The following is a 22406-nucleotide window of genomic DNA, read 5'->3' on the forward strand; positions in this document are numbered from 1 at the left end:
AGTCAAACTGTCTACAGTAGCATGTCCTTGGCTGGAAATGCAAGCTACAAATTGCAGACTAATTTGATGTTGTGTTTAGCTGCCAGTTTTTTTCCTCTAATTACCTTGAGCCGTCTTTCCCGGAGTTCTAATTGGGCAGTAATTTCATGGCACGAAAAGCCGGGCTTCTTCTTTCGCTGACGGAGCATACAAAACGGAACGCAACAGCAACGCATTTTCACTCGCTACTCCCTCCAGCAACTCTAGTAATCGACGTTTCACTTGTCAAACGCTAACACTAAGTACACCACACAAATAATGTAAGAAACAGCGCACCAGAAGGCATACTTTTTGCTGCAACGGCAGTCACAAGAAAATTCCCTGCTGCCTGCGTGTCGTCTGCTAGAGGGTAATCTGACAGCGCCGCCATACGGCGGATGCGCGCTCTGCGGCGGGCAGAAAAACCCTTGACGCTTCAGGCATGTTCTTCAGGAGGCATTGCTCTGAAAATGCACCTAGGGAAGGATAACGTTCTCAGCGATCCTAGAGGAAATTACCCTTTTTTTGCCTCAATTTTGATACACAGGCGGCATAGGCGTTTGACACACTCCATCTTCTAGTTCACCCTAACTGAACACAGGGACGCTGGACAGCGTTCATCTCTTTTTCATCTTCGCGTTGTTTTGTTTTCTCCTTTACACTATGACCCCTCGCTTTACTGTCAGGTGCACGCACGCCCGCCAAAAAACTATTGCCGCATCATGATCGCCATCATAATCATCGTATATTTGATCGCGGCCGCACGATGCGCCGCATCGGTGTGGGCGCGGTTATTGAAAGTTGCGGACAACGAAAAAAACAATAAACCGCGGTGGGCATTCTTATTACACTTTTGTTTAAAAGAGTACAACTACTCTAAAACAACTTCATATTATATTTGTTTTGTATAATTTTGAATGATTGCAGATTTTTTCGTTCCGCGATTCTGAGGGAAATTTTTCAATCTTCTAATCGTAAACGTGAGATCTTCACTCACCCATGCTTGTTTTCCATAATAAAAAGAGAAAAATAGCATTTTGCCTAAATACTGAATTATGCTGCGGAATCGTGCATAGCCCGCCTACCGGTGTGCGCACGCGCCATCCCATGGCACGCGCAGAAGAAGAGGACTTTCGAGCCTGCTGCCACGGCGCTCCAGCCTTCCGACTTCTCGTTCTCGAAACGCAGGCGCTAAACATCGAAACCGTTCATGGAGTCACTCGAGCGCTCAGGTGTTCCCAGCCTCTCCGACGGGCAGCCACTGGCGTCAAGGTGGCTGCGGGGTCAGCGGGAAACGGATGAGTCGGAGATTCCACCGAGGAGACCGCCCGACCCTGCGGTGGACGCCGACGATTTGCTGCGGGAACCGTGGCCCCCCGAGGACAGTTCACACGCGGGCTGCTGTCTCCGCTACACCTCGTTCGTGATCGGCCTGGGCCTTGCCATGTCGACGGCGCTCTTCCTTCCGGTCGCTGCGCTCCTGGCGCGCATCAGTGACTACCAGGGCGTCTGCTTCTCCCTGGACGAAGACATTCGGCGCTCTCTCAACTCTAGCTTGCACCCGTGCGACGACTTCTACGGGTAGGCTGTCATCATTCGCCTTTCTTTCGTGCTTGCTTACATGGTGTCCGTCTTGGATGGAGTTTCTAAATTTACTTCAGCGCTATGGCAATAATGGTTTATGTATAAGCAGAACGTGCAGTCTGATTCCTTCATACAATGTGATCAAGCTGTGCAGTGCAAAATTTCTAGATAGGCATGTTCTAAAATACCCGAAGTGTGCGATCATCGGCAGGCGCCTAGGCTGCCAAGGATCGGAGATTTGTGAGCTACAATTGGCTATAAATTACTGTGTAAGCTTCTTCGAGCCTTAAGTTTGTTGCCTTAGGCAACGCGAAAGCACCGAGATGTTGTAGTACTTAAAAAAATAGTTCGCCAAAACTGAAAGCAAACGGAAATGACCAACAAAAATTTTATATTTACGCTCGTGTCGCTAGCTGAAGATATTTCTTAGCCACGGCATTAGAAAATTACGGTTCATATGTTCACTGGGCAGCATTTTAGAAGGTCTTCCTCAAGAGCTTGCGAATATTATCTGTAACACAGGGTATAGCCCGGTTGGAATGAATCTAACAGACATCTCATCTGTGTTGCTTAAGAACTAACTTTTATAAAACAAATCGTCTTACATTTGTATTTGATATTGCTGCAAATGTCCTACATCGCGCTTTCAAAACATTCGTTATCGTCGCAGAGCACGATATTTGTGAAAACTTTGCGTGCAACCTGATTAGGATGTATATCTATCATCTTTATTGAATATTTAAGGCGCACGTGAATGTGCACTTATTTCGCAATTTTATTTAGGCTTTCATAAAGTCTCTAAAAAACTGTATGGAGATTGGTGTGGTGCTTCGTAAGTGCACATTTCTTTTCCTCATGCGTTGAGGTAACACCAAAGAGGAGTCCTGTCACTCCAGATCGACTCGTTACCGTCACTAGACAAACCGCTTTCATATGTCAGAAAAATGCATGAAAGGAAAGTACACGTGGCGACACTCCTCCCATTTTCCTGTTGTTGTTGTTGTTGAAAACTTTTATTGTCCAACAGAGAAAGACCACACCGCCTGGGCCGCTCTGTCTCACCCCCCTTTACAGGGGAGATGACTTAGGTGCGGCCCAGCCGCACGGGATGGTCGCATTCGATGCTGGCCGGGTTGGTTTCGCCGGCGGCCTCTTCTGCCAGTTGGACGGCGGTGATTTGGAGCTCAGGGTCCGAGCTCCGCAACAAGGTTTCCCAGGCTTCCCTACTGCTAATGTTTTGCGCCCTGCCTGGAGAGTAAGCGCACTCCCAAATTATATGGTCGAGGGTTCCTCTCGCCCCACACTTTTTACATTTATCGTCCTCGCAGTCCGATCGGATATGTTTGTTTAGTACTGGGTTTGGGTATACTCCAGTCTGCAGGCGTCTCCACGCCGTCGCCTGACTCCTATTTAACGCCGTGTTTGGTGGGGGAAAACACCTCCGGCATTGCTTGTAGTGTTCTGTAATCTCTTGATACGAGATTAATCGCCCTTCTCTCTCACGTTCGGCCTGAGCCGACCCATCCTGTACAGCACGGAGGTAGAGATCTCGAGCTGCACTGTGGGCCGCCTCGTTACCGCTGACAGGTTCGTGCGCCGGGGTCCAGATGATGTTGATCGTCCTATCAATCTCTCCTTGTGTTAAAATTTTGGTAGTGAGGGGGTTTATCCTCCCTCTGCTGAAATTTTGGATTGCAGTCTTACTGTCGCTAATAATATATCTAGCTTTGGTGCCAGCTCAAGCGATCGCTATCGCGGCTTCCTCCGCTATCTCGGTTTCTTTCCCTAGTATGGTGGCCGCCGTGATGAGGGTGCCCTCCCCATCTACCGCCACTATGGTCATGTATCGACTGTGTCTGTCCCCTGCCGCATCTACGTAGGCGACTTTATTTCGGGGTTTACCCCGATATATTCTTTCTATCGCTTCCGCCCTTTTCTGTCTCCTTTCCTTATTAAACTCAGGGCGCATATTCTTGTTTTCCTGCAACTGCACCTGATGACGGCAACGCGTTCCAGGCCATAATTGGTTCATCGCTTTCAGTGCAAAGCTACTTCGCCGTTAATGTGAAAGTACCCTTTCAGTATAAAGAAAACAGCGCGCCGACAACAGCCAAGGTTGCGAAGTGTCTCATAATGGAAGAGAGCGCAGTCCAGACGGCAGACAGGAGAACACACAAACACAAGCGAAGAGACCTTGTCCTGGTATTGTAAGCACTCATCCGGCGTGTAGGGGTAGTACCCAGCAACTTCAGAACTGCTAACGTTCAGCAAAGTTTACGTTGTGCGGTTGAAGCCTTTGAATGAGCGAGAGCTCTGGTGAACACGCAGTAACAAAGGGACGTAACATTATTGGCGTTCGGGGCCGGTAGACTGGGGAAGCCGTCGGCACTCTTTTCCGATTTTCCCAGGAACGCCGCAACCTTCCAGGGTAGAAATAACAGTAAAGTATATTCGTCTCGTGGTTGTCTGGCAACAGTTTGCTTTTTTTTTCCCTTTGAGGCCTTATTAAGTTCTGGTAAGAAATAAGGTCAGAATTCCTCTCTTCTAAAACAAAAAACTGGCACCTGCCCGCTCAAGTTCTTCACCATCACCTCTTTAGAATGGCTGGAGTAATTGTTTGATAGGCTCCGTCCCCAAATCTGCCCAGCATACTGAACGGCGTAACTAATGCCACCAGTCGCAGGCTACAAGGCGTAAATAATGAGCCTCAAATGTGCCTCTGCTAAGTGATTGCTCATATACACAGCCGCACAGTTAGTGTACCGAAAACAAATCTTTTCCCATTCTTACATGGAATAATTTGTTGATCGCTGCAGTTGGTTATCTAAAGTATTACAGGGTCTTCTAGTCCCTTCGCACTGTCGACCCCAATACGCGTACTGGAAATGGGCAGTGCTCGTACTGCGTGTCGGTGCGAGATAGGGAGCGCAAAGTGCTTCTCTTGACAAAATGTGCAGTGTTAAATACTGTTGTTTGTCTAGTTCTGTGCCCACTTAGAATGTGGAGCAAAAAAAGGCGTCGACATTTTCATTTGAGCCCTCAGTGCCTCAGATTATTTGCTGAATGAATATATTAGAGGTGATGTAGAATAAAGATACTCAATGCATTCCTCCCATTTATGCACACGCTTTTCAATATCCCAAATAAAATGCGTCAACCCTCACCGTTCCTCTCGTTAGGCGGCACGTGTATGGCGGCTGGGACAGCACAGAAACACGCTACCTGGCGCCCTTGGACAAGTACCACCTCGCCTTCACATGGACCACCATCAAGGCTATTCTACTCGACCGAATCCCTCGGCACTCATTTAAGGCTAAGGACAAGGCAACAGGACTCATATTTCGCTGCCTGAGCCCGGTGAGTGAAGTGGGTACGAAGCTACTTAACAGCTGGCACAGCTCCTCCTGTTGTGCAGACTCGTGACGCGGAAAAGTCTGCGTGGATAGTGTGCAAAGAGGCTTGAAGGAATGGGTGAGTCGAGTCAGTTAAGATCAGAAAAGATCAGAGTCGAATAATGGGCTGCTGCCGGACATCTACTCCTTGGTACTGAACCCCACTGCCATACAACAACCATCTTGATTTGTTGCATGGCTGTCGCTGCCGGGGCCCAACAGTCCCGTGAAGGTTGTTTCGCCTCTCCGATAGCCATAGTTAGAGTGCAGTGATTCTTTACGGCGCAATGCCGGCTCGTTGGCCGGGATTTTGTTGTGGCGAACAGCCAGATTGATGTCAGTGTACATTAAAGATCCCCAGGTGGTCGCAATTATTCCGACGTCTACTACGGCCCATATTTCTGTCTCCCTCTTTCACCCCCTCCATTATTCCTTACCTGGCGGCATTTCTGGGGTTTCCGCCAAAACCCACGCAGTTCCTGCTCATTTCGTTTGTCGAAAAGTTTTTTTCAAAGATCATGCCAACCGCATGGTGCAGGTCATCTCCACCAATTGGACGGATGTATGTATGTGTGTATGCATGTATGTATGTATGTATGTATGTATGTATGTATGTATGTATGTATGTATGTATGTATGTATGTATGTATGTATGTATGTATGTATGTATGTATGTATGTATGTATGTATGTATGTATGTATGTATGTATGTATGTATGTATGTATGTATGTATGTATGTATGTATGTATGTATGTATGTATGTATGTATGTATGTATGTATGTATGTATGTATGTATGTATGTATGTATGTATGTATGTATGTATGTATGTATGTATGTATGTATGTATGTATGTATGTAAATTATGTATGTATGTACGTACGTATGGATGGATGGATGGATGGATGGATGGATGGATGGATGGATGGATGGATGGATGGATGGATGGATGGATGGATGGATGGATGGACGGACGGACGGACGGATGGACGGACGGACGGACGGACGGACGGACGGATGGATGGATGGATGAAAAAAACTTTACTGGCGACAAATTTAATATGTTCGTGACCCTTACGCGTCACTGGGCGCCGTTTCGATCCTCGGTCCAGGATGCCGCACTTGACAGTTGCCAGCGTGGCTCGGCGCACGAGAAATTGTTGCGCTTCCTCGTCCTGGCTGGCCAGCAAGTGCTCCCACTGCGTCACGCTCGGGTGGTCTTTTTTTAGGCTCTAAGTCTGCCTTAGGACAGGTCCATGTGACATGCTCTAGTGTAGGTTTACCCTGTCACCACCGACATTCATCTGCATATTGTGTAGGGAAAATCTTGTGTAGTTTGTGCAGGTGGGGGCGGGTACCTGTTTGTAGTCTGCGCCAGTCTACCGCCTCATCTTTGGATAGCCTTTTGTGTGGAGCTGGGTAGCGTTTCCGCTGGCCCCTGTAATGATCGAGTATGTCTGAGTACGTGGGTCGTAACAGGGTCAAAGGTGCCCGTGGTGCAAAATGTTGCGTCTGCCCGGTTGACGTACCCTCGAGCTTACTCGTCTTCTGCCACGTACTCCTCCCCTCGTTTCCCGGAATCCATACTTTATTATGTTTAATGTTTATGTGCCTTCTCGTCGTGTGTAGAATATGATTGGAGATGCTGTCGATCCTGCCCCTTGTGTAGTTTCGGCATGCTTGTTTAGAGTCCGTCACTATAGTGAGGTGGTTCTGTCCTGTGGCGTTGCCGTGCGATATTGCCAGATCAATAGCGGCCTGTTCAGCTGCCTCTATGCTTGGGTTGTTTATCGTTGCGCTGATTATTTCTTTCCCTCCTTCGTCTGTTACAGCGGCGATCGTTTTGAGTTGGTATAGGCACTTTTGCTGCGTTCATGTAGACTACGCTGGGATTGTCGCTGAATTACCTGCTGAGTGCTCGGACTCTGGCTTGTCGTCTTTCATGGTGTATATTGGGGTCCATGTGTCTTGGTATGGGTCTTACCCGGATGTTATTTCCGTCTTCATTATTAACCTGCTCCTTGTCTCTTTGTGTGCCCGGGGTAGCCCTCATTTCTCCATTATGATCAACCGTGGGTTCTGCCCTGCCACATCGCTGGCTTTTTTGAAGAGGTCTTTTATTCTGGGGTTCTTTTGTTTTGGGGGGCCGTACATGTTTATGATGAAAATGCTACCATCCCCTGGTTTTTCGGGTACAATTTCTAGAACCGTGTGACGTACGTCCGTATCCGTTATGTTGGTTTTGCAGATAGCCGTAATTGATTTATGCACTAAGGTTACGGCCTCACCGGTAACGTCTCCGTCATACATCGCGTATCCTTTTGGGCTTGTTTTAGCCCTGGCCACGTATTCTTGGATGGAAATAACGTCCGGCAGTTTTTCTTGGTTCTTTATGAGTGGTATTAACTGAGGTTTTTTTTTCCCTTTATTCCTCTACAGTTCCATTGCCAAATCTTCAAGCTTGCTTTCTTGTTTAGCCTCGTGTGTTTGCCGTTAGGTATTTTGTGTGCTTGCTTCCTGTTCGTCGGAATGGGATGGGCCTATTGTTCATCTGTTCTTTCATGCGTTTGCTGTGTGCTTCCTTCCATGTAGTCGCAACTTTCCCTTTCATGTAGATGGGAGCCGCCGCGGTGGCTGAGCGGTTATGGCGCTCGGCTGCTGGCCCGAAAGACGCGGGTTCGATCCCGGCCGCGGCGGTCTAATTTCGATAGAGGCGAAATTCTAGAGGCCCGTAAGCTGTGCAATGTCAGTGCACGTTAAAGAACCCCAGGTGGTCGAAATTTCCGGAGCCCTCCACTAAGGCGTCCCTCATAGCCTGAGCCGCTTTGGGACGTTAAACCCCCATAAACTAAACTAAACTTTCATGTAGTTGTATTTTCCGTCCATTTTCTTTACGTCTTCACTGACCTTGACATGGTGCTTCACTGCGATTAAAGTTGCTCTCACCATCTCCCAATCAAGTTCTTTGATTTGTTGTAGTTGGTTTTGTGCTGCTTTTATGGCGGCCACTTCTGCGGAATCTGCTAAGTTGGAACGTTCCGACTTGTTTGCGCTCCGTGATGGACATGGGTTTCCTGGCGTGTTCAAGGTTTTTTTAGTGCGTTTCGTGTAGCGGGCTTTTTGTCTTTCGGCTTCTGCCTTAAGTTTCGTGTTTTGTTCCTCTAGTTCCTCAACTTTTCTATCGCTTTGAGCAAGTCTTTCTTCAAGTTTTACTATTCTGCCCTCAAGTTGCATTCTCTTAGAGTGTGACACAGTGTTTGCACAGTCATGTCCAATTGGCCAGCTCACTTTATTCTCCGATCTCTGCTGTGGCTGGTTGAGATGTTGCTTCTTGTTTTCGCTCGCCAGGCTTAGAATGTGCACTCTGCGTTCCTGGAACCCGTTGTTTATCGACCTGGATTTCGACCGCATTGCTGATTTTGATGTCGGTCTCGTGCGCTTGTCGCCGTTTCTGTGGAGTGTTGCGTTGTTGTCTAATGGTGACTTCCAATCGCAGAGTTGGAGCACTTCTGGAGCAACGTTTCCTGCCCTTTTCGGAGCAACTGTATTCCAAACGCAGATTTGAGGCACGGATCGAGTCTTCCAATCGTAGACAGGGAGCGGTTGCCTAGCCGAGATTGCTCCGTGGAGCAGTCGGGACTGCTCCGCCGAAATCGGCGGATCCGACAGGAAGTTTGCGTGGCGTTCTTATTCAGCGGCGATAGCGGCGCCCTACATGCTCTGGCCTGCATGCTCTGGCCAGAGCAAGTGTACTCCAATCGCAATTTCAGGTCGCGCGCTCTGCGCCGGATTCAGGCGCTCTGTCACAGAGCGTGCAGACCGCTCCGGGCCTGCGATTAGAATTCACCATGAGCTGAGCAGTTGCCTTGTGGCGTCTGCCCCTTGTTTTTCTTTGGATCTGCTGGTGCGTGTAGTAGCGTCTCCGTTGTCTTGCGTTCGTTGTCCTGGCGGGGTCTTGCCCTTCGGTTGCCCCGTTTGGTACCTAGCTTTTTTCCACCGCATCTCTCAGTCCTTGTCTCCAGTGGTGTGGTATCCACCGGAGAGCGCACATTTTCTTTGGTCGCACTGATGGTTTTTCTGGGGGTCCCGGGTTCCACATTATTTGCATACCTTCGCCTTTGGGATGGGGCACACGTGTCTTCTATGTCCAGGCTGCATGCATGCGTGGCACACCTGCCTTCGGAGTCGGTACGGGTAGCATTGGTGCTCTGCCACTGCAAAAATGACTTGCTTGGGATGGAATTTGCCGTCAAAGAGGGGCATTACTAAGGAGGATTGACCCAGCATTCTCGCCCAGACGATTTCGACTCCATGCGTTGGGACTCTAGTTGCGCCTGTAGTTCTTCGGTCTTGAGGCCCGGCTCGTTTCCGTGGATGACTCCCCGGATCCCATCATCCGGCACCGCAATGTACGGGTTGACCTCGTTGTTGACTCCCTTGATGCTGAGTTGTTTTATCTGCTTCATTTGTCTTGCCGTCACGTCGGATGGCGTGCTCATGCTGATTATATTGGATCCAGGTGGTATTCTGATAATGAGGTTCTCTCCTCCGCATGCCTGGTGGTGGCCTGTCGCCGCCTGGATTGCTTTCGAGATGAGAAACTGTGGAAACTGTTTGATTTGCAGCCCCTGCTGAGGTCTGAGCATGACTTTCACGTCGCTCTTGGGTAGCGGCACGTGGTTGTCTCCGCGATGGCGCCGTGCCGCTTGGCTTCTCCCAGTTGGTCGCTGCGTCCCGTCCGGCTGGCGTCTGTAGCTTCCTGGCTGCGGCTCTCGCTTTCTTGTCTTATGTTGCTTTTTCGAGCTTTTGTCGTCGTCGCACCATGGCCCGCATAATTGGCATCAAGTTATCCGCGCCGTCGTTGTCGTTTTCCTCCCCGTCCGGGTCGGCGCCGCTCGCGCGTTTCCGGAACGTTTCGGTAGAACTTTCGTCCTCTGAATGTGAAAATACACGTGGGCTGCATGCAATATCATGCTACCAGTAACTACACGCTACCATTACATCTGAATCCAACGTAAATACTGTATGCAGATAGAGTGAGAAGTAGACAGGTGGGAGGTAGAAAACAAATCGAATTTTCTATGCGCTTCTATCAGCACAGATTCTACAAATAAGAAGTGCCCACAACGATGAAACGACTCTTTATACAGTACATACTGTCCATAGGATGTCTGGATTTTTTCACTAAAGCAGAGAACTAATCGAATAGCAATTAGGATTCCGTGAACTGGATGGAGAGTGTATAAATAGATTTTATCGTTTGGTTTAGTCAGGTTTATGGGTGTTTAACGTCCCAAAGCGACTCAGCCTATGATGGACGCCGTAGTGAAGGGCTTCGGAAATTTTGACCACCTGAGGTTCTTTAACGCGCTCTAGTGTCAAACAGTACGTTGGGCGCTAGCATTTCGCTTCTATCGAAATGCGACTGCCGCTGCCATATAGACTGTATCAAGAAGCGAGCATTTAAAAAAAAGAGGCCGGCAAGGGACCAGTAAGCGCAAGGCAAGTTAAACAAGCCGGCGCAGTAGAGTGTAATCCGAAGACGAATGTTTCACAGCATTGCTGAACTGGATTCTCACTTAGCTCTAAAGCGCCTCCAGTCAGTACGTACAGAGATTGGAGATCCCACTTGGAAAGCGCTAAGAAGAGCTCACTTCTCGATTTCATAGGTATACGCCGTGCCATATTTGCATTCTTGTCGCTTCGAAGTAGATGCTAAAAGGAAAAGCGTAAAGAGGAAGGGACGAAACAACTCGAGAGGACATTCGACGAGCACCTTTTTATTCGAAAAGCCGAAAACACGCTTCTAACAGACGCATTTGAAATTGACCGTTTAAAGCGGCACAAGGTTTAACTCCCGTTGTCGTAGAGACATACGCCGTCCGCGAACCTCTATGAGCCTGGGCAAGAACATGATTCCAAACCAGAGGGCCAACTTGAAGCGAACATAGTGTGCTTTCCGTTCTCATGGTATGCTGATCAGTGCACGCTAAAGGAACTTGCACTGAGAGAATAGAAGCGTACCATCCACCGGTACGTTGAAAGGCGCTCGGGTGACGGCGGAAATCAGGGGACAGGAAAGAACAGCTCACGTCAAAAACAGCTTTGTGGCTGTGCCGTTTGGACGCGTGCAGTTTTTTTCCCTGTACCGGTTTTCCGCTGGGCCGTTTCTCCCTGTGCTGTTTTCTGGGCGCTGTATTGACGCTTGCTGTTTTGACGTGTGTTGTTCTTTCATGGCGCCCAGTCGGTGTGTCACTGCGATATCCTCTGCACATCCTTCGGAATGCGCGCTACTGGACGCTGTGAAAGTTGCCCATCACGGGAAAAAAAAAACTAGGAGTGAGCATGAGCTGGAATTAGAACCTTGTTATAAAAATAAGCTTTGAAAGCAACATGGGAAACAGGCCCTCAGATGGCAGGCAGTGGTAGCTCCTAGCCGGTTTTCAGTTTAGCTTGCTGCGTTTTTGATGCCAATGCGCCCCTCTGTCTCTCGAAGTGTGCCATGGTCACGTAAATTGCTCCATGAAATGCTGCGTAGCGGGGTGGAAGAAGGGCACGGAAAACGCTGTCTGCGGATTTTTGTTTTCTCGGTGATCATACTGTGCGCGTTCCTGACGAGCTGGTTGACGAAGACGTTACCAGCAGTTTTGTTTCAGTGCACTTAAAAACACTGAGCACGGTGGAACGTTTGTAGACGAAGGAATTTAGGTGACACAGAAATGCGCGGAGCGTATTCCATGAGAGCCACTGCAGAAGACAGACATGTTTTCTAAGAAGCACCACAGTAGCACTGGAAGGCATGCACGGTGAGCTTCCGCTCGCTACGCGTGAGTAACTTAAGCGTGTACCAACCCGGTCAGGGTGGCTTTCGGCACGGCTAAGCTTGGCGCTAAGCATAGAGGACACGAGACACGTCTAGTAAAGAAGAGTGTGGGTGGCGGAATAGGTTCGGTTCCCAGCATGCGCTTTGACTCCTCGCGGAGTTAGGCTTGTGCATCACTGTAGCAGCCTGAAAGCTCTACCTGCCCGCGAGAGTGCCAGAGGAATACCGACATTCCAGAGTTCCCGTTCAGGCTACCTTGCGCGCAGTAGATTTTATGACTCGTATGAAAAGGTCTGAAATCTTGAGACGAGGTTCATCTCGACTGGGTAGAGATTAAGCTTACACGCCTATGTTTTTGACATGTTAACGCGGCGAGTCCCAGGATTCATGCGCACTTCTCTTAGGTCGTCGTGAGAAGTGCTTTAGCCGATCAATGGAGCCGATTGACAGGGTAGAGCCTGAAAGCGTGTTCTGAATAGGAAGCGCTACGCGTGTTCTACGATGAAAATCTGCGGCATGGCAATGGCAAATGTGCCGCGCCGACGCTGCATAACCTTTCACGCATTAACTATTATGTGCAACGAAAGAGGCTGTGATTTTGTTGTGTAGCCTCTTATATATTAAGCTAGATGTAGAATTTGAACGATGATCATTGAAGTTCTCTTACTCACCGAGATATCAATGCAACTCTCGGCCTAGTACAGCTGACTTTACTTGTATACAATGTACAGCCGATCGTCAGCGCGTTCGGCAGAGGTATCGTCCGCGCCACTTTCGGGAGCGGTATCCAGAACCTTATATAATCTGGTGGATTTAGCAATCTCAGACCTCGATTCAGTGAGAAGTTGTTTGGCGGTAAAATTTCAATTCTTAATCTTTAAATGTTAGGGAACCTACGACTGCTAGAGCTGCTTTTTAGTATTACTCTAACTATGATGACTATGGCAGGAGCTACAAACCTGCCTGATAAAAGTGTTTGAAATAATATATTAATTTTCGGGGCATCTCGTATCTACCAGGAATACGACGCCAGTGAAGTGGAACAGGGTGCTCTGTCGGCGCTAAACCCCGCGAGACAGTTCACTAAGACGGTTACGGCCAGCGGACTCCTGCCCGGCGCAACCTTCAGGGAGTTACAAGACGTGTCCCTGGCAAGCATCGCGGTTCACATCGCCAGTTACCTGCCGAACATGACGGACTGGCACTCTAAAACCGCCGCCACTTCCGGGGCGTTCACTGAAGCAGAGACTGACCCTGACGAGCATTGACAGGGTGTCCAGAGCTTCCAGGGCTTCCCAGAGGACCAGCTTTTCTTCCTGCTCACGTGCTTCTCACGCTGTGCGCAACCAGACGAGAGCGCCTCAAGACGGTCAGTTCTTCGAATGTTGATTCGTGCACATTGCGGATCACTTGTTGTGGGAGCACTTGAGAGCTTGCTTTGCTCCCTCGCGCAGCTTTATCTACAAGAGCACTGCGCAATTGGCGCTCAACACTTATTGGAACCTATCAAACTATGCGATCACTCTGCCCATACAACGCTCTATCTACGAGCCCATCATGTCTGCGAAGAGGTGGGCGGGATGGCTAGTTTTATTCCCCCCCCCCCCCCCCCCACCATCACCAGCCCCTCCGCAAGGCTGTACATTTTTTATAGGTATGCACACTGGTCCTCATCACTTTCAAAGAAAATATTCCTTGAAATTTATTCTTATTCCGAAACTATTTCTTGCGCTTTCTTCACGCGCTTTCGAGAGCCCTTGGAGTCGCTTCAGACACGTACTTAAATTCTGCGACTGAATTATTTAAACGCCTTCTGGCTGTACTGGTTCACAAGCACTGCCGGAAAATGCGCTATTATTCTCCAGCGATTAAGGAACCCGGACACGTTTACGAGCGCTTGGTAAACGCTACAAATGACAAAGGTTCGGGCCGCGCGATAGGCGCGGCGTCTTGTGTGAATCGCACGTGCTCCAAGAGCAGCGAACCAAATGGGGCACTGGTCCTGTGGTAATATCCTCTACCATAGTATCACGGCTTTGATGGCTTCCGGCAACAAGAATATCCTTCCTCGGGCACGTTTCGCGTGCCGTAAGTATGCCATACAGGTTCGAGCCCGTTGCCCGTGTCGGCACGCGTGCGCTATTATGAGCCAGTGGAGTACCTTTGTAAATGCTAATGTTAACACGTTAAGAAAGCCTACGCCTGTTTCCGTTAGTGTACTATAACCTGCAGGGTCTCGTGAGCGATGCGTCACATGAGCAGTTCAAATTGGTCGCAATGATGAGTCATAGATCATTGGTTTAGGTACCCCATAAAAGTCATTGCACGTGGCTTTGAGCGCCCGTACGTGGACACTGTAAGAGCAGACGCTGGAACTCTTGCCACCCAACGCAAACGCCCCTTTAGCAGTTTTCTCTACGAAAAGTGTTTCAGAAATCTTTTGTGGAAATAGAAACCCCTCCTACCCACTACTTCGTCCAGTATTCTTTAAGGAAAAGGAGGTAGTTGGCTATGTACACATTTTTGTCCCTATCATGAAAGGTTAGCAAGAGAGCCCGAGAGCAGACTTCTGGAATTGTTTTCTCATGCGCCTTAACTGTATTAGATTATCTTGCATGACAGGCATCAGCGTTTCCTAAGTGCATTTTCGTGAGCCGGTACCGGCAAGGAAGGGAGCGGTCAAGTAAATATTTTAGGTCTGTTTGTGAACATATTGATTTAAATAATAATAAGCACTGAAAATTAAAAAAGGAATGTAAGCAAACGTAAACCGTCTATGGTAGTCTAGATCTGTTCTCGAGCACGATGTCGCGCGGTCGCCTCTCTGTAAGATTTGAGATCTTAGTCCACGGCAACAGCGCTCGGGGGTCAAAATCAATATGAGGTCTTCAAATTACCGTTTCATAAGCGCAGGCGTTAAAGTGCACATAACATACCAAAATTACATTGTAGTGCACATAACATTCTTGTCACTGAGGAAGAAAATGTCACGTTAACGTAGGGACTGGAGTTAAAACAAATCTATATCGAGTATACATGTAATAATTACACAATTATCATAATATAGCTCCGGTCCACAAATAGTAAAATATGACAAAACGTTCTCCCCTTTTGTTACGTGGTTTCTGTAGCTGTTTGAATTCCTCGTGTAGAGGGTGTTTCTTCTAAGACTTTTTAGACTTTTTAAAACTAGGCTTTTTGAGTGAGAAGAGCGCGTTTTTCGGCATGGCAATTTCAACCATGTAGCACATCAGAATACAGCGAAGGCCTGCTAACTGGCAGGTTGGTTAACTAATATGTAATAGTTAACTTACTGTTTAGCTCCTTAATATTTGAGAGGCGTGTAGCCCGCCTAAGTAATGTGCATATCAGTTTTTAAATTTATAAAAACACAGTTATCCTCGGCGCTGTGGGCCAACAAAATCTGGCAACATCGCGCCCAAATACAGGCTCTCTCGAGAAGCTTGCAGGCAAAGAAACCTCTCGAGTGCACGCAACTCTTCGAAATAACCGCCCTCTATATGTCGCAACGAGAACTTCATTTCCCTTCCCTTGTCTGCTCAATCGCTCAATGATGGCCTAGGTTACTGGCAGTCTTGACGCCGTATGTAACGTAAGAGGGTTCTCACACATCTTCCGCTCCCTCCGCTTGACCACGTTCCAGTTCACACTAGCTGGGATACAGCACATACTACGTCCGCCGCTATGGACAAGGGTGGCGCTGGTTAACTCTTAAGGTCAGGTTACACGGAACAAAAATATCGCTGAATATAGAAGGCTGGACAGCCGCCGCCGTAGCTCATTTCGTAGAACACCCGCCGCGAAACTCGGAGGTCGCGGGTTCGGATCTCTCCGATGGCATTTGGCTGTTTTTCTTTCAGCTTTCTAGTCAGTTATCTATCAGCGATAGAATAATTATAACCATTATGATCCCATTTATTAAGCCCACAAGTTATAACAGTAAACATTCCGCTATGCTGCTTGGTTCTCAGTGACTGTTCGCTTCCCACAATATATGCCCCGTTTAGAGTCATTCGTCATTCTTGGAGCGTTTCAAACATAATGGCCCAACTGGCGGAAAGAGGCTCCTAGTTTTATACATTTCCTAACATTACTGATATGTCCCTGCTGTATTTGAAGCTTCTTTAAAAGCCCGTTTACTGCTCAGTTTTGCGCGCGTTTAAGTGCCCCAGGGAGTGGAAAGTAATGTGCAGCACTGAACCAAGCCATAAGCGAAAGCGCGTTTCGTTGAATAAAAACCACTCAGAAAGGTGCCTTCTTCGGTGAAAATGCCAGAAAATATTAAAAAGGAGGAGCTGCGCTAGGAACTCAAGAGGGATACGAATGAATAGCTCTTTACACTGAGTTTGTCTTGTTTTTTGTCCTACAGTTTTCTGCAGCTTACGTTCGCAAAAGATGTTTTCACTTTTTGCCTTTTTCAGACTGCTATCTTCAATATGGCTCTGCCGGCATCCGTCCACTTCCGACGTGTTTTCAAGTGTGGACCACAAAACAGGCTTTTCGCAAATTTTACGTGGCCAGACTTTCTCGCATCCTCTACTACAACTGCGCCCCCATAGCTAGCTGAAGCATTTCCCTAATTGTGCATGTAAATAGACAAAAGTGTTTTCCTGATTGTGTCACTAAATATGACTTTAGCTTCCGTTCCTGTAAAGAGAAGGCATAAGGAGTAATCGTTCTCTCCCGATATATGTCGAAAGCTTCCCAAATATTTTTTCCTCCTTTTTGAATTGCATTCACGTTTTCCCGCTTTGTTTTGTGTGTTAACACGATGTGCTTTATGTCCTGTCGCTATCAAACATTGGTCGTGGTACCAGTGTTCACATAATCTCACATACACACTTCCGCAAAACTCACATCCTGGACACTTGATTATGAACCCAGCTCGGCCACCTAAGCGGCAAGACGTACCCAATGCGTTATTAGCAGTTTTTGATTACAAGGACTGAGGTTTGTGGCTTGAATGTTAATGCTGTAACGCTGAGATAAGTCATGTGCTTCTCAGAAGTGTGAACATAGAGCTTTAAGCTTCAACTAATCTTTTCTGAATAAGTGCAGTATGTTCTGCTTTCAAAGCGTTCCCAGATGTGTGTAGGAAAAAGGTTGACGCCGATTTTGCTAAACTTTTGCACGTGAAATGTGCGTGGATATGAGAGGGCAAGGAGTGTTGTTTTCTCGTGTTTTGTGAGTAAGCTCAAACGTTATCGCTTGTTTTTTTTTCATCCCTCAGCTTCACCCTCAAAGATCGATGAACTTGCAATTGAACTGGTGATAAATATTCCGCCGTGTTTCCTGTGTGCCGTGTCTTTTGCTTTTCATGAAACATCTAAAAGCTCTCCAGGCACCGCCTACCAAAACAAACTTCTTGATATCATGTAATTGGCTTCGTTATGATGGCTCGTCAATGCGCGGAGACGATGCTAAAAATCTTCCCCTCAACCCCGCCTGCGTTTATTGATCTGTGCCTTCTCTCTTGCTCTTAATCATTCTCAACAACAATTATAAGAATTCCGTGCCCGCGTCCAGTCCCAGGCACGACTTTATTGGCGTATCCTTATACATCACGGATGAGGCGTGTCCAAACGGATCTCCCAAAAGGTTTGTGAAGCGAGCCAGCAGTGCACGGGGGTGTCGTAACTTTTAACGCCCTCTTTAATAGTTGTCAGTCCACGCCAGAGAGTCTCCTGCAGTATTCAGCGTTTTTGAAAGAATGCATTACGTTAGTAGCCGCATTGGCTTCGCGCATATGTTAGGCGTACCATATTTAAGGTTAACCCTTAAAACTCGAAAATATGTTTGATGAAGCCAGTTTTAGACGGCGGCCACCTTTGCTTGAGAAAGGCATTTGCCTAGCAGTGGGAGTAGTCATGCTCCTGATGATGATGACCTTAGGGTGCAAGACTCAATTTCTGTTCTGAAGGAGAGATTTGGCCGCTTGTGTGGTAAGGAGGAGTTTAGTGTCTGCCTAAAATAAAACTTTTGTGCCTGGCAACAGTATTTGGGAATTTCATATCCCAGGCAGTGCAAAACTTGGATCTCAGGCTTCGTATTTCAGAGTTGTAAGGAATGTCACCTGAAAGCAAATGTCGTCGTCTTAGTTCTGAATGGCGAAAATGAGCACCGGTGGTTCCCTAGGAGTATACATTCATGCGGATGCCCTGCGCCGAGCGGACGCGCGGGAAACAGGGAAAAGATCCCGTATGTGCCTTGGGTAGGGATATGAAAAATGCTCTTCCGCTGGGAACTTCGCTTTAGTGGTGGAAGCCATGTGCGTTCAAACAACGTGAGAAGAGGACATGTTGGCCTCATTAGCCGATCGCTCAATCCCCTAGAAAACCAAGGCCTGTTTAACGTTGAATTTTTTAGTTTCTCGACCTCTTCTCAACCTTTTTCTTTGGAATTCGAGTGTCATTATTCATGGTGTTGACGGACCGCTAATATGCGCCATGCGGTGTGACGGAAGAAAGAAGAAGATTCACTATTTGCTGCTGCAATCTTGGCTCTTAGGCCCAGCAACAAAGCCATTCGAGGAAGCTGCTGTGGTGATGGTAGCCGCCACTAGATGTTCCGCGGACAGTGGGTGATGTCTATATCCTCGGCTTATTACCGGCGCGTTCCTTGCGCCGTTAATGGCGCCGTGGTACTTGACGGTGTTCGCCATGGCTCTGATCTGCAACCTGGTACTGAAGGCTCTCCGGCCACGCCTCAGCGATGCCCGAGCCAAGGAAGTCATACTCGGTGGGCGAAACGGGAGCGACGGGTCGCTGCCACCAGTCTTCGCCCATCGTGGCGGAAGGCGCGAAGCACCGGAAAATACCCTGGCTGGCATCCGCGAGGCCAAGCGGTGCAACACGTCCGGTGTGCACTTGGAACTATCCTTCACGAGCGATGAGGTAGGCGTTCTCTTGCATGACGACAGTTTGGAGCGGACCACGAACGGGGTGGGTAAGCTGACGAGCACGACTTTCGTACACCTGAGACAACTCGACGCCGCCAGCAAGCATCCACTCGCGAAATGCTACCGAGGGGAGCGCGTACCGACTATCGACGAGGCTGTCCAAGAATGTCTGCGGCTCGGCCTACGACTCATCATCCACGTGAAAGAACTCGGTCTCCGCTCCGCCGTGCGCCTGAACCGCTTGTTCTACGAGAATCCCTCGCTCTACCACCTCGCGCTCGTCGCCTCCCCTTCCCCCGAGCTGATCTACGGACTCCGACTCCGAAATCCGAACATTGTGACCGCATTGACCTGGCGGCCCGGCTTCTACGCGTACTCGGACGAGGAGAACCTTAAGGCCCGCTTCGAGTCGCCCGTCAAGCACTGGATTGCGCAGGCGCTCGACTGGATTGCGGATAGCGCTTTTCACTGCGGCTTCACGTCTTACGCGACCGGTGTTTTGGCCGTGCTGGTGAACAGGGATTCGTTGAGTGCCGACTACGTGCGCGCGTGGCGTGACCAGGGCATACATGTGATTGCGTGTACATCCAGCAGCTCGAAACAGAACGACTTCCTGCGCAAAGTGCTCCGAGTGGCCATCATTACGGACCTCTAATGCACGGCCTAGGCATGCCGTTTACAGCTGTCAGCTTCCTTCCTTCTCGGTTGTGTTTCATTATTTTTCCTAATGCGAAGCTCATAACATACAAATTCGGATATTTCTATTAACTTGAAAAATTTTTCAAAGTTTATTTTCCTTCGATGCCCGGAAGCTTGGGAAAGTTGGACGGCTGCTCAGTTGCATAAACTCCAGAAATATTCAAATAAAAATTAGTTATCTCTCAGGAAGCCATGGAGCCTTTCTGGTCCTGTCCGCCTACTCTCATGCAAAGCCAGTTCGGATGATACTATGCCATGCATGTTGTATTATGGACCCTTTCAGTAAACGTCGCCTCAGCAAGATATAAATGGTGCAAAAAAAAAACAACTGTCACGTTTATAAAGTAAATAACAAACTTCAGTGACACACTTCATAACCAAATTGAGCTTTCCACATTTACCCCAAGATGATGTGTGCCATGATTACGGTTCCTTTTTTTCATTAAAATCACTGCAAGACAGACTTCTCGCCAATATTTCTTTCTAATGGTTACGTTACTAGACAGATATAATCGCGCATTAATTTATTTTAGGAGGCGTAAAAACTTTTAAATATTCATTAATTCCCCAACTAGATTAATTAAATCTCCTAACTATTGGCCAAGTTGAGAAATTATCATTGTCAACGTTCGTTCCCCGTATTCTTTAGAAATACGTTCTCTGTGCTTGCCTACCAAAATGTTAAGCATTGGTAATCTTGCCTGTATTATCCTGTTCTGTTTAATTATAAACGAGTGTCCGTTTTATCATAGCCTCTTCTATTTTTCAAGAGGAGGCTATGGTGTTATCCTAACCTCCTAAAATCCTCAGCAGGACTGCAGCATTTATAAACAATATAATCACAGGAATGAGAGAAAGTTCGCCATTTCTGCAACTTTTTTCAGGAAACATTGAAGTTTGAGCAAGCAAGACACAGGCAGAGAGGAATTCGACACGGCATCCGCCGCTAGCACTGTACACTACATTCGAGCTCATCTCCACTGGTTCCTTCAAATCACATTTATTTATTTATTATTATTTATTTATTTGTTTCCTTTTTTTATTGCTACAAACTGCAGTCCCACTGAAGAGCTCCGGCAGGAGACCAAAAAAAGTACAAGGTAGGCCACTAATGAAAAAAACCGTATCTCTAAAGCATTAGCGCTTCTAAATTATACTGTGGTAGCTTGTTCCACATTTCATGTTATATTTAAAAACTCGTTTCTATTTGCAAAGTCGGGAGCTACCGATTCTGTGTTCCTAATTCTTGCTCACATGGGCGTTAGCGCTATCCAATAAAATCAGGAGCCATAAAAACTTGCAATGGCGCAGTGATGGTGGTAGTGGTTTTTTATTAAAATAATAGTAAAAAGGAAGGAAAAGATTTTTGCTAGCCCGGCATCTGCCATCGATACTGAAGCAGCTGAGCTGGGGCAGCGGAAATAAAGGATAGCAGGCAGAATGGAGGAATGAAGTGAAATAGGTGAGGGGACAGAAAGAGAGGATAGGGGGAGAAGTAATATATACAAACTATTTACACAATAAGAAATGTGTCCAGGTTGTGCGCGTGATTAGTTCATTTTAGAGGAATTAAATCATACACGCGCACAGAACTGTGTTGGTACAAATGGAGTGGGGCGTCCAGTTATTAATCGTTCAAGGTAGAACTCGCGGAGCGTTCGGTCACTGCGTGTAACTACCTGACGGAGAACAGACGGGACGTCAAGCCCGTGTGTTTGAGGAATGCACAGAGGCTCACCAAAGTTCGCTCACGAGTGCGCGCACTGCCCTGCGGCCACAATAGCGTCTTGATGGAGTCTGGTAGTATGCCCTGCGCCCTATAGGCTGCGAGCATATCGCGACGAGCATCGGCGAACGCGGCACATTGCAGGAGCAGGTGTTCTAGTGTTTCCACTGCACCACATCCGTCACACACATCACTCGTCGCGATTCCGTGACGCACCCGTCGTTCCCCAGGCCACACGCAGGCAATGCGCGCGCGGAGCATCATTACACGTTGTGACCGTGTAAGTGCGCGACAGCCGGTGATACTGTCAATGCGCTCACTTCCTGCGATGCGTGGGTCGGGGTGCTGCTTTCGGAGATGGTCGTGGATGGGCACACGCACGTCCTCCAGCATAAGGGGCAGATCTCTGGCAGGTAGTTTGTGTGCAGCGGTCGAGAGGTCGTCAGCTTCTTCATTGCCGGCGATGCCGCAGTGACCGGGCACCCACTGTGCACGCACGGCACATCCTCTCTGCGCGAGGCACTCGATGCGCGAGCGAATTTCCCGCACTAGTGGGGTACCGCGGCCGTTAGACTGCAGGCGGCTGAGGGCGGCGCGGAAGTCGCACAGCAGAGCACTCCTGGGCGGCGGAGGGCCGAGGGTGAGCAGCAGGTCCAGCTCGAGCCGGATCCCCATCAACTCCGCCGTGGTGGAGGAGCCCTGGAAAGTTTCGTGTTGCTGGCTGTGCAATCGCAGGGCGGGAATGGTAGCTGCCGCTGCTAGGGAGCAGCTGTCGCGGGCCACTGAGCCGTCGGTGTACACGAGAAGATGGTCCTAGAGCTCCTCTGTATGACGGCTCTGCCCAGCTGCTGCACAGCACAGAGGGGTGTGCTCCGCTTTCCCGCAATGCCTACGATCTCTCGCTGTACGTCCGAGGCAGCAGGCCAGGTCGCGCAGGAGCCGTAGGGGGGGGGGGGGGGGGTGGCCCTTGTGTCATTTGCTCATACACGAGCAGCGCCGCGCCCATTCGTGAGCGCGGGTGCGAGCGCATACACTGCAGCAGCGAGCCGCCGTCCGGTGCGCGGTGAAGCCGGCGCAGTAAAAACAGAAAATTCAGCCTTTCGATTTTGTCCTGATTTCTCAGGGACTGTACGCCGTGTTGAAACATGAGAATTGTTGGTGAGATGGACAAGTATTTAGAAAACATCAACCTAACAGATTTATGTTGAATGGTTTTCAACGCTTTAAGGTTACTTTCTTTGAAAT

General features: G+C 48.4%; 2 protein-coding genes across 2 annotated transcripts; both read left to right on the forward strand.

The window, feature by feature from the left end:
* Window positions 1-1228: 1228 nt before the first annotated feature.
* On the forward strand, window positions 1229-16734 carry LOC144097956 (uncharacterized). Its single transcript, XM_077630547.1, has 4 exons — window positions 1229-1599; window positions 4782-4959; window positions 12837-13186; window positions 16260-16734. Exons 1-3 carry the CDS (start codon window positions 1229-1231, stop codon window positions 13083-13085), a joined length of 798 nt encoding a protein of 265 aa, XP_077486673.1. The 3' UTR covers window positions 13086-13186; window positions 16260-16734.
* Window positions 16735-17994: 1260 nt separating this feature from the next.
* LOC144097346 (glycerophosphodiester phosphodiesterase 1-like) lies at window positions 17995-19615 on the forward strand. The gene has a single exon (XM_077630087.1). The coding sequence runs from the start codon at window positions 18468-18470 to the stop codon at window positions 19389-19391; it is 924 nt and encodes a 307-aa protein (XP_077486213.1). The 5' UTR covers window positions 17995-18467; the 3' UTR covers window positions 19392-19615.
* Window positions 19616-22406: the final 2791 nt, after the last annotated feature.

The sequence above is a fragment of the Amblyomma americanum genome, chromosome 7 (assembly GCF_052857255.1).
Source record: "Amblyomma americanum isolate KBUSLIRL-KWMA chromosome 7, ASM5285725v1, whole genome shotgun sequence".
In the NCBI taxonomy this organism is placed as follows: Eukaryota; Metazoa; Arthropoda; class Arachnida; order Ixodida; family Ixodidae; genus Amblyomma; species Amblyomma americanum.

Coding starts and splice junctions, on each gene's coding strand:
- LOC144097346 (XM_077630087.1), top strand. CDS start 18,468: ATGGCGCCGTGGTACTTGACGGTGTTCGCCATGGCTCTGATCTGCAAC.
- LOC144097956 (XM_077630547.1), top strand. CDS start 1,229: ATGGAGTCACTCGAGCGCTCAGGTGTTCCCAGCCTCTCCGACGGGCAG. Junction 1,600..4,781: donor CCGTGCGACGACTTCTACGG/GTAGGCTGTCAT, acceptor TCCTCTCGTTAG/GCGGCACGTGTATGGCGGCT. Junction 4,960..12,836: donor TATTTCGCTGCCTGAGCCCG/GTGAGTGAAGTG, acceptor CGTATCTACCAG/GAATACGACGCCAGTGAAGT.